The sequence below is a fragment of the Heterocephalus glaber genome, unplaced genomic scaffold, assembly GCF_053883595.1.
Source record: "Heterocephalus glaber isolate CG9 unplaced genomic scaffold, H.glaber_assembly_v1.0 deba00000546, whole genome shotgun sequence".
Classification (NCBI taxonomy): Eukaryota; Metazoa; Chordata; class Mammalia; order Rodentia; family Bathyergidae; genus Heterocephalus; species Heterocephalus glaber.
Genome location: NW_028258147.1, coordinates 30,868,697 through 30,880,963, shown reverse-complemented (window position 1 = coordinate 30,880,963; position 12,267 = coordinate 30,868,697). Strand labels below are relative to the sequence as shown.

General features: G+C 40.2%; 1 protein-coding gene across 1 annotated transcript in view; it reads right to left on the bottom strand.

Moving 5' to 3' along the window:
• The window catches only part of Pon3 (paraoxonase 3), a 28,779-nt gene extending 21,013 nt beyond the window's left edge, over window positions 1-7,766 (bottom strand). The window contains exons 1-3 of the mRNA XM_004862712.3: window positions 7,608-7,766; window positions 6,094-6,164; window positions 2,068-2,123 (exon numbers count right to left, since the gene is read on the bottom strand). Of these exons, the coding sequence (XP_004862769.1) occupies window positions 2,068-2,123; window positions 6,094-6,164; window positions 7,608-7,681 (201 nt within the window). The 5' untranslated portion in view covers window positions 7,682-7,766. The remainder of the gene's footprint in view (window positions 1-2,067; window positions 2,124-6,093; window positions 6,165-7,607) is intronic.
• Window positions 7,767-12,267: the final 4,501 nt, after the last annotated feature.

Below are 12,267 nucleotides of genomic sequence, written 5' to 3'. Positions count from 1 at the left end.
ATTTCACATATCAACAAATAGTAGAATCAGCCAAGAATCAACATGAGGTTGTCAGACTTCTACAGGTATTTCTACAGGTATTTCTGACCTATTTTGTTCCTTCAGGTATGCCTGAAAATTCTGACATGAATCCTTTTTGCCAAATATTACAAAAGTTCATTCCAGAAGCATGGACTATGGACCTTTCTACTGGTAAGGTTGAATTTTTGTCAACCAACAACTGGTATCTCGAATGTACTGGCTTTTGCCACACTGGAGTTCACCGCAACCAAACTTGGGGAAGGTCTATTCTATACCAAGAACAAAATAGTTGATTTCCTCTTCATGTTCTTTCCCCATAACTCTCCTATATGTCAGTGTTAACCACCTTATATCCTAGCCCATTTGCAGTTAATTTAAATTCTCTTCATCGGACTCTACCTTCTTGCTCTGTCCCTCTCTCTTCCTGCTGTTTCTTACATGCACATTCACATGCACATTGGGGATGTGGGGCCATAAAGGAGGACTTCACCCAGAAAAGAGTGCTGGGGAAGACTTCCCTGAGGAAGTAGTGTGCTGCACAGTGAGGCCTCACAAAGAAACAAGAGCTAGTTGTCAAAGCGTGAAGAAGGGAGTGATTTTTCAGACAAAGAGGAGCAAGCCAACATCCATGGCAGGGAAGAAAATATCCTGCTGGGCACCTCTAAATAGACTAGAAATACTTACAACATAAAAGTACTCTCTAAATCTCCAGCTTTTAAACTCTTTGTAGGGTGGGAAGGAAGGCTGATAAGGGAGACTAAGGATAACAAGGTCTTAAATGTACTACAGTGCACAAAGGTTAAAAATAAGTGAAAAACATAACCCTTAACCTCTGAATTGTTAGTTTACAAAACAAGGCTCATTGTCTAGACCTTCATGTTGAGAGTTGTCATGCAATATTTGTGATGAAAATATCATTGTTCTGCATAGCAATAATTATGAAGTTTTACTTCTACCAAAACAGGAAAAAACCATGCTGCAGTAATGGAAATATTATTTCCTAACAGAAATTATATCTCATATTTTTGAGGGTCTAGCAAATATTTTTGAAGGTCCATCTGGCATAATAGTGAAAATCTATCTTGACAACAGAAAATATTGGTTAACAAAGAACAGGCTTTTCCAGACAGTTTTGCTTTACCTTTGATTTTGGAGGAAAAGTAAAGAAATAAAGTCTACACATATACATACTTAAGATCTTGGAAATTCAGGGTACGTTATTATAAGTGCCTCACTTTTGGCCAAAGATGCTTAGATTTAAAATTCATGTTCTTTTGTCTTATTTTTAATGGCTGAAATAGAATATTATACATGCAATTTTAGCAATGAAAATTCATTCACATTGAAAATATGGTAAACCTACTTTTTAAAAATCTTAGACCCTATTCCAGTGTGCAACTGATTTAACAAAGGCATGATAATTTTCAACATTGTCCCAATACATACGTTTTTGTTATTGATTTTTAGTCCCTGGCATAGCTCCCTTATCATCCCAAACTTGGTAAAGTGGCAATGGAAACAAGATGCAGGCTCTTTTCTGCTTCTTGAAAAGTGTGGGAGAAATAGTACAGAGCCCAAGATGGAAGCATTCAGTGTTTTGAATGGAGCAGTATGGTTCACATTCGATCCAGTGACACTTACAGAGCTCCAACACAGGCAGGCATGGTAAGAAGGATACTAGACAGTGAGAAGATGACTACTAGGTGTTGAGACCCAGTCCAATAGGGCATGGATGGAGATGGACAGCAATAGGACAGGTCTAGAGACAGTCTGGGAATCAAATGGAAATCAATATATACTGACGGAGACTCTCGTGTGTGAAGCTGACCACAGGGAGCTGCCCACCATGGGGGCAGTCAAAGATGGGCATTCCTGTGGGGTTTTAATTAGCTTTCCAGATTCCTATGTGGGCTTTCTTAGTTAACTGGTGTACCTGGAGGTGGGATGAGAGTGTAGAGATCTATCTGGCAGCTCTAACTGACAACACTAATGCACTGTCTGGATAGCTGTTGATGTGAATAGCAGAGTGGCACGGAAAATACTCACACTAGAGATAAAAGCCAGTCCAGTAGGGAGTATATCAATATCTTCAGAGCCATTTTCTGCAAAACCAAAACAAAAATATCAGAACTATGCATATGTGAAAGCTTGAAATCATAACTTTCATGGCTCAAACTTTTGAAACTGCATTGAGTTTTTCAACCATTGACTTGGAAAACTATGAACTTTCAAGACTCCCACGGGCAGACTATTTTATAGGAACACCTAAGTCAGACTCTTGAAATACTAAATTATTTTCTTAGAACTTCATGGGGCAGGGGGAGAAGTAGAAAAGAAATTCACACCCTAGATGTATTCTTTAGCAATTTCCAGAGCATGTCCTGAGAGATTCAGCCTTATCCTCTATAGAGGGCTGGTCTAGACTGAGTGAAAAAATTTGGAAAGTCAGAGTTGCAAAGGCTTCTTTTAGGCCTCTGTACCAAAGTGACCTGGACATTTTCCCCTTAAATGTATTCCATTTTCTGTATTTCAACATCAATGAATGGCATTTCCATCCTCAAGTATTCAAAGCACTCAAAAGTACCCAAAGATAACTTGGAGCTATTTTTGGAGCTTCTTTTTTCCTTGATCCCCATATCCATTGATAATTTGTCACTTGAGCTCCAAAACTTCCCCTTGGGTTACAACAACTTCCCAATACTTCACGTTGACTCCCCTACACCCTGTCTCTGTGGTGCTGACAGTCATCTTTCTGAAATGTAAAGTTGACCTTTTCAGGCCCACTGAAGCTGGCAGTATAAATTCCAAGCCTCTTGCTCTAGATCTGAACCCTCCATATCTCAGCTCCCAGCCCCAGCTCCCAAGGCTGGTGCCATCCACTCTACATTCCAACTGTGCCACAGTGCTTGTGTGTGCAGCCTGTGACATCTGCTTGCCCAGGCACATGTTGCCCCTCCTTGGCACATGCAGCCCTTTCCCACACCACCCCCACCTCCAAACGGACAAGATCACAGGCTCTGAGAAATGAAGTTGGAGACCATTCCCTCAGCCTTTCCCATCTCTCCTGGTTTCAGCATCCATTTTATATACTAATGGGATCTGTAATCTGCGACTACCTCCACTGAGACATTTTTCACACTGGGACAGCTAACCTGTGTTCTTTGGTTAATTTCATAGTAGACAGAAAGTCCTGGGGACAAAGACTGGGTTTTTTGCATTCAACATAACACCTGCCTTTTCATTGTAGATGTGCTCAATAGGCTCAGTAAATAAAATACACACTTTAAGTTTTTGAACTTTGCCTTGCTTTCAAGTGATCTATGACAAGTGAGTGTTAATTTCTGAGTACATGCAGTCCCCAAATTAGCAGAGTTCAACTTATGATTTTTCTGCTTTGCTGTGGTGCAAGAGCAATGGGCGTTCTGCAGAAATCTTACTTTGGATTTTGAATTCTGACTTCTTCCCAGGCTAGTGATCTACTGCATGATACCTTCTCTCAGTGCTGGGCCATGGCAGAGAGCTGTAGCTCCACTCCGCTCCTTAATCATGAGGGAAAACACTCAATATTCTATAGTGCACTGTGTTGGTAAGTCAGGATGTTCGGCAGGCTGGGTGTATGAAGTGCATTTTTCACTTATAATATTTTCAGTTTACAATGAGTCGATTAGGCTGTCACTCCCATTGTAAGTCAAGGACCATCTCCACAAGATACTCTGAGTTGTGTGTGTTCTAGTTTGGCTTCTTCTGTCTTCCAAACACCACTCTTCGTGTCACCTATAGCAGCATCAACCCATCTCAATGGCTCGATTTTCAGAGGCTCTGCAGTTTTATTTACTTGCACCATGCTTCTCGGTCAGAAGTAGGAAAGAACTACTAACTGACTGCACAACATTTCCCTCCTCTTCACCCCTATCCACACTGTACTTTCATGGTGAGCCCAGTGCACCTCATCAACAGGGACACCCATGGGAGTAAGAGCCCCAGGATGCCCTCCTCTGTGATCGCCCCCACATACTCATGAGACTGCACACAACTATCATTAAAGCCTCATTGCTTAGTCTAAAAATCTGTACTGTGAATAAATAACTACTGCTTTGTAACCTCTCAACCCTACCGCAACTTGGCACAACTTTGTTTCCTTAATCAGTCCTTCATTTTCTCAATCATTCCCTATAGGCACCCTGAGAAAGGACCACATGAGGCTTTTACTATCAATTAATTCTGTTATTATTTCAAATCTTAGAGAGAAGGTACTGAGTCAGCTCAGAAAACAAACAGAATCCACTGCTGAATAACAGCATATGTTGGAAACCAGAGGAGCAACAGAAGCAGAGAAAAAACAGAAGGGAAGGAGATACCAAAACCAAAGACTACCTACTTGATTATCCTGCCCATAGAAAGTTGTAACAAACTTATTTGTATTCACAACAGACTTATTTGTAAACTTTGATTAGATGCCAAGGACAGCCAAATAACTTCCTGGTCAAAGTACTCCCTGATCCTCATAGCCTTGGGAAAAAGGTAAACAACAGGGAAGAAGGTTTGAGGTATGATTCCTTGAGGGAGAAATATTTCACCTTTCAGTATTTCCTGCAAGAAAGAATTTGGGCAAGAAAAACACAATAAAAGGGAGAATTTTCTTCCATCAATAAAATTAACCTCAAAATACAGGTCTTGAAGAAAATACAAATTGAAATTTCTCTCCATCTCTGTTACTGCCTATTATTCTCTACCTAAAGACCTTAGTGGTGCTCCACTGCTTCACAAAGACTTCTATCAATGTCTTATAAGCTATGTTTGTTTAAATATCTAGTCTGTCTTGTTTTTGCCAGCCTTTATTTAGCAATATTCTAGCTGCTTACCTCTTGTGTTCTTATAATACTTATCTGGAGTATGTGTAATAAAAATGTATTGTCAGTAGCTAAGACACGTGGAGTTACATAACAAGGAGTACAAATTGATTTAGAAGAAAATCAATGCGTTGTCTAATCTAGGTCTGCCACCCTCTAGCTCTGGACCATTGGGCAAATAACTCATTTTTTCTGTCACCAGTTGCCTAACCTGCAGAGCACAGACATCATCACCTAATTTACCACTGGTTGTGAGAATAATGTAGGTGTTTGGAAGGGACTCAGTACCACACCCTTGACAAGGAGGTGTTTTCCCTTCAGACTTATGTTAATATTGTCATACTAACAAATGACTAAGGATCACTTTAACTTATTTGGTTCTTCAGACAAAAAATGTAATTACAACAACAGACAAAAGAAAAAAATACGGTAGTTTTTCCTTCTGCTCCTAGCCAGCTTCCAATTATTTGCTATTCTCCTTAAAATGTTTGCATAATCAACACTGATTTACATTATTAACTTTAGTTTTAGCTTTTCAAATTTAGTTGAGTTGTACAACTCAACTTTAGCAATCATGTAGTCTGATTGTCCCTGAAGAAGATGGGAGATACATGTGCAAAAGGTATGACTATTACTCCTCAAGAGTAAACAAGTCAGTAAATGTCACATAACTTATGTTTTCCCCAGTCAAATTCAATCGGGCTCTGACCTCCCTGCCCTATTCCATACGCTGATAGGAAACTCAATGTGAGTCATTACTGGGCTCTCTGTTAGGGCTGTAACATAGTACTGGGTGACAGGTCTTTAAATCAAGCAGAATGTTTAATTACTCACTGTCAGGACTATGTGGCCCCTTTCATTTTGACAATCCCACCACCTCTGTGTAGAGAAAGAAAGAAAAGAATTAAGACAAGAAACAGAGGACAGGGAAGAGATGAGATATCACAGTAGAGGAAGGAGGAGAATTCAGGCCAAGGAATGGTCAATGACATTCTTCAATTCTGGAGACACATGTAGGGAAACTGTGAAAAAGCCACAGATATTGACTTTTGGGAGACCCCTGGAGACCTTGTATGGGATAGCTCTGGTGCAGTGGATAGGGCAGAAGCCACCCAGGAGGGTCACAAAAGTAACAAGACATGAAATCATTCAGCATCTCATTTAGGCAGATGGCAACAAGAAATTATTATACTGGCCTCTGTTGGTACTGGCACATACATACCAAGTTTCTCAATAAGGTGGCAATTCTGGGGTTCCACCGGCTCCACTTCTCGAGATGTAATAAATCTTTCTCTATAGAAATAAAGAAACCCTCAGGGCTCAAGGCATCAAATCCATTACCAATGTCTATACAGAGCCTTTAGTCACCTCCATATTGGTCAACTCTATCCTCACTGTGAACATTGTGTGCGTAATGTGCTTATATAAACTAACTTCACTTTTATTGCTGAAAGGCTAAAACAGGATTATACATGAAAAATATTTTCCTCTCTGAATGAAAGACCCTTTCAACAGTATGAATAACTAAACAATATTATGAATTTAAATGCCCCAAATAGTATTAGTTAACTTTCTAAAGCAATGTCTACTTTAAATTTCAATTTCTTCCATTCAAAGGCCTCTTGCCTTTTGACTTTCCCCCACAAAAAATGCCTTCCCAAATTTCAATGGGGTCTCCGAAAAGCTAAATCCTGCAGCTTTTGCTTTATTATTTTTATATGCTGATTTACTCTGCAAACATAAATTCATTAAACTCAACACCATTTAATCAATTGGCAAAATTTATCTTTCAGTGCACTCTTCTTATTTCCACTGTGAAACATTCTTATAAATATTATGTATAATTTAAAATTTTTATGAAACTACATTCAAGAAGTGTCTACACTTGGACTTTTCTTTCAGTCTCTTGTAAAAATACACATTAGGGCTGTGGGTGCAGCTTAATGGTAGAATGGTTCCCTAGCTGTACCTATGTCCAAATCTGCCCCCCCGCAACCTTAACTCTAATTATTATTATTTTGGGATCTTGTCACTTGGTTGCATTGGGGCGGGGGTCAAATGCCAATAAACAAGCTCAAGCTGAACTAGAAAGCATTGCCAACATACATCAGTTATCTCGATAGTTTCTAGAGCTGAGTCTGAGGAAAGCAGCTTCTACATGGAGCAAGGAATGAAAACAGCTCAGAGAGGTGGAAGGCAACCAGAGGGTTTAAACTAGCTCAGGAGTGTCTGTCCCCTCTTTGAGGTCCTTCTTTCTAGCCCAGTGCTGACTTTTCCTGGGACGTGGCTGGATTCCTGTCACCGCAGAATCTTTCACCCGCACAGGTCACATCCCTCCAAAATGCATTGCCACCTGCAGGCTGCAGCTTCTTTCCTTGCCCTCTGAATCCGGGACGGGTCTGAGACCCAGCATTTGGCACTGCCTGGCCAGGCTTCCCCAGTGTCTGGTCACCACAAGCATCCAGGGCAGCCTGGTCCCCTCCTGCAGGCCCAGCATCTCCAAAGCTCCTGTTGTTTCCACAAGCAGAACGTTAAAGGCTAGGGGGAGAGAGGGTCAGACTTGACCTTCCGAAAACATGTGGCCGTCTCTGCCCTCCTGCTCCAGGAAGGCAACCAGAGACCCAACTGTCGATGCAGTCTGTGGGTGGTCTGCTGCACCTTCTCACTATCTAGGATGGTGGCAGCCAGCTGTCCTTGATCAAACCTGAACCACAAGAGAGCCCAGAACGCACTCACCTAATCGCCACAAACGTCTGCCCCAAAAAGGCCAGACTGGCCCCCAGAAGGATCAACGCTCCTAGCTTTGCCATGATCTGGTGCTCGCAGGGGCAACAGCAGAGCCTCTTCCGGCACTTCAAGGGCTGCCACGGCCCCGCCCCGGCCCCATCCCCGCCCGCCCCACCCTGCGTCCCAGGGCAGCGGTGCTGCTTGCCGAGCGGGTAAGGTCATGTGCAAAATCCCAGAGGCGCGGGGCTGCAGGAAACTTTGACTCAGGGGTTCTAAGCCACCTTTCCGAACTCAGAGTTCAAAGGCACCTTCCAGCGAGGCACCTGCCCTCTCCTCCCCTCCCCGCCCCTCTCTGTTTCACTGCCTCCCTGCTTTCCTCACCTCTCCTTCATTCCTTCCTCTTTCTTTCATTCCTTCCTTCCTCCCACCAGTTCTCCCAAATGTTCACATACAGCACGGGTTTGGCAAGAATACACTACTTGGTCCACCGACGAACAACGTTTGCTTCTAAAAGCCCTGAAATTCGGCCTCAGCTCCCCAAATGGACTGCGGGCGACTAAAGGCCAGGGAAGGACAGAACAGGAAGCCAGATTTCAGAGCCTGAAACTTCGGCTCCTGGCAGGCAATCTTTACTTCCATCTTCTTCAAGATTTGAGACTCAGAACCCTCCCCACCGCCTGCCTTCAGAGTGCTAAAATGTGGTATCAGCCCTCAGAGAAAACTCAGGAGAAAGGAAAGAAAAGAGAACCGAGAAGATGAGCCCAGTGGGGGAAAGTGCATGAGGAAATATCTGGAATAGAGTTGAGACTTCACAGTTCATTAAACAGAGGGTGTGTTAATTTTCATCTCTTCTTAGTAAACATTTGTGACTAACATTTTGGCCTTGAACTTTGTGTTTATTGGGTCATATCATCTGGCTGTGAGATTATGGGGTAAAGGCCTATAATCTCACCCATATCTAATTTTTGAGCTGACTCTCAGCACAAAGATCCTGACTGCAGGCCAACATTGGCTCTGTTAAGAGGCCAGAGTCGATCAGTATCCTGAAAGGGGTTTGTTGTCATTGAAAGAGCAGACAAATAAAGGGAAAAACCCTAAATTCAAGTTCCAATTCCATTTTTAACTGGCATCTTAATCTTTAGAAATTACCTATCACCTTGGGCTTTTGTTTTCTTATATGGATAGCGGGGCTTTTCAAAGGGCTAATATGGACCACATAAAAGAGTACATGTCTGAACAATAAGTAGCACAATATTTAAGTCTAGTCAGTCCAACACCATTATCAAAATACCATTCAGGGGGATGCAGAATGTACAACTGATGTAATCCTATTCTATAAAAAGGGGGAGTTACATATTACACACAGGCTTAAAAACAATGTAGGCAAAAACTGAAGAGTAGTGACTTCAGGAGCAGAAGCTTGAGGTCACAGAGAGGAGAGAGCTCAGTGAATGCGGAGGAAGCCCTTGATTTTATTGTACGATTTTCTGTGATGTTTAAAAAATTTAAGTCATTTATCTTGACCCTGTTTATAACTGTAAAATGCTTTCTTAAAAAAGATTGTTCATATCAGTGATTCTTGCCTAGAAAAAAAAGTGGCAATGGAGGAAGAGTAATAAGAGGTCAAAAGAGAAGGTATCTCTTCAAAAGCTGTTCTTTAAAAGGAGGATACAGGTTTCACATCATTAGGAAACATTGTCCTACCCCCATTGTGACCAATGTGTAAAACTGGGCTATGGACAACAACTTGTTCTTGGTATATATTTTGTGCTATAATCTGAAGCACTACTTCCTTATGCTTTCAGCCTCTATGAAGAAACAGAGGACTTGGATGCAGGTCAGTGGTATAGCGCTTGCCAAGCATGTAAAGCCTTGAATTTGGTCCCCAGCATTGCCAAAACCCAAACCAAAACAAACAAACAAAAAACATGAAAAACAAAAACTGAAACAAAAAAATAACAAAACCAAACTTACACGGTTGATTTAGTTATCAATGGAAAAATAAGTCAATTCTTTACCAGATATCTGTGAGAAAAAGGTCAACATCCTTATAGGAAAAAAAAGATACAAAGGTTCATCAAAAAATAAATAGAAATCCACTTACATATATAAAATTGTCTTTAATGTCACTTATAATAAAAGAATGAATATTAAAACACTAGAAGAAAAATTTTGAAAAACAACAGAAAGCTAAGAGTGCTATTAGGATTCTCCCAACCTCCTTCATTCCCAGTAAGAGATCTTATCTTGGAAAGCCAGGTGAGTAATGAAGAGTAACAAGCCAACAAGGCAAATGCAGGTGGGATGGTGGTGGGTTTGGTAACTTCTCCATTCACTGGCCTATGCAGGCTTGACTCCCAGGTAGTATTCAAATGGAGTAAATCCAAATCTAGAGAAAAGATCATCCTTAGTTGCCATAAATGATTAATTTAAGCACAAGATGAAAAAAATATGGTCTAACATATTCAATTGCAGTTGTTTCCTGTTTTTAAATATTTCTGCTCACATTTAACTGTTACAAAAGAGCTGAGGCACTGTTAAAAAAAAAAAAAGGATATGTATCTCAAATGAATTTTAAAAAGAATCATGGGCCAGGGATTTAGCTCAGCAGCACCATGCCTGCCTTGCAAGCACAAGGTCCTGAGTTCAATCCTTGGTCCCCCCCCCAAAAAAAGAATCATATCACAGTGATGTATGTGCACCCATGTTTATAGCGGTACAGTTTGTGATAGCTAAAACTTGGAAACAGCCCAATTGCCCATCAACTGAGACTGGATAAAGAAAATGTGTTTTTTAAAATAAAATGGAGTACTACTCAGCCATAAAGAAAGAGAAATTAGACATTTATAGCTAAATGGATGCACATTGAGGTGATACTCTTAAATGAAATAAATAGGACATACATGTGTAAATACTGAATAGTTTCTTTGGTGTGAGAAACTGAAAATGTAAATAAGGATCAAAAGATATAATAGATAATGTGAAATAGGAAGAAAAGGGGCAAAGGGGAAGGGGAAGTGGGAGCAGTAGGGGTAAGGATAGAAGGGAATGGAATTAATATGAAAAAAAGAAACAATGGAAACAAAGTCTTTGTAAATAGGGAGGGGTGGAGGGATGGAAGGGAGGGCAGGGGAAGGGGGGAAAATAAGAACCAAGAGAGATTGTGTAAAGGTGCAAATTTCTAATGATGGATGTCATTATATTGTATACCTAAAATGTACCAATAAAATTAAAAAAAATAAAACACACATACAAAGACCTATCCCTACCTAGTGGTGTCACACATTAATTGCAGTTTCAGTTGTTTCCAATGACAACCTCTTGATGACCAAACTGTTTAACTCAATAAATGATCACCAAAAAGACAGCCATAAATAAATACACAATATTGTTTAGTGAAATAGAATAAACCATAGAGGCCAAGCATTTATTTAAACTTTTTGTTTCTAAGATAACACATGTGCTTATTGATATCTACTTTTGCACAAATAACATTTCTAATAAATAAAATATAAAGCAACTTTATTTTATGCCTGCTGCATTCTGGTACTATTATTAAAATGCAACCTTTTAGACAGTGATTATCTCCTATAACCCCAAAACATATGCTTCTTAGTTTTGAATTTCTAGGTGAACAATGTTTAATCTTATTTTATTAACATTTCCCCCCATGGATAATGGAAACAGCAGGAGTCATTATTTTAATATGAAATACATCCAAATATTTATTAGCAGATTTTTGAAAATATAAATAAAAACAGGCCAAATAGAGGCCAAGTCTAAGAATACTTTTGAAATTTATATTTAAAAGCCATTAAATGACTCATCTAAAAGCAGAAGTCAAACTGATAGAAGGACATGGAAGAGAAGAAACTAGATACATTAAGAAAAAGATTAAACACAAAATATTCCTTAGTTCTATAGAAGTAGCTTCATGAAGTTGTTAATGGTATAGGCTCCGGCATCAGAAATAGATTGATATCCAACCCTGAAAAGGGATGTGACTGAACATCTGAAAAATGTTAGTGATATCAGTACCTACTCGCTCATGGCTGCAATTAGGATTAAATGAAATAATGAAAGTAACATTTTGAGCGCACTGTTGGGCACACTGATTAAGTGACAAATATTTTTAATGATAATGATAAAAATGGGTAAAAAGTATAAATAGTGAAGTAAAATGCATTGATAAATTACAATGGAAAGAAATACAGAAAAGTCTCTCTCCAGGGCTTAATATAGTTTGCAGGAGGTATAGTGAGTGGAAAAAGCTCTTCCCCCTGTGACAGAGGCACCTTTGGGCCTGAACCCAGCACTGCTGCTGCTTAACCATATAGCCCTGGACACTTGACTCCACCTCTCCTGGCTTTTGGTCACAGATGAGATCTCCTGCCAACTTGCCAGCTCCAAATTTTATCTCTTCTTTGTACCCTAGGTGAGCTCGCATTTGGGAATAGAACTGATGGAACAATTTCCTTACAATTTGAGAATTTAAGCTTCAGTATTTAGCTGATTTTGTGTGTTTGTTTTATATTTTTCAAATAAAAAGCCCCTTTCTGTCCAGCTTTCAGAGGAACTGACACAGCTGTGCCTATCAGGAGGAAATCCCACGGGAAGTGGCTGCCTCCCATTCCGAGGATATGTCTTGAGAATGAAACACACACACAAC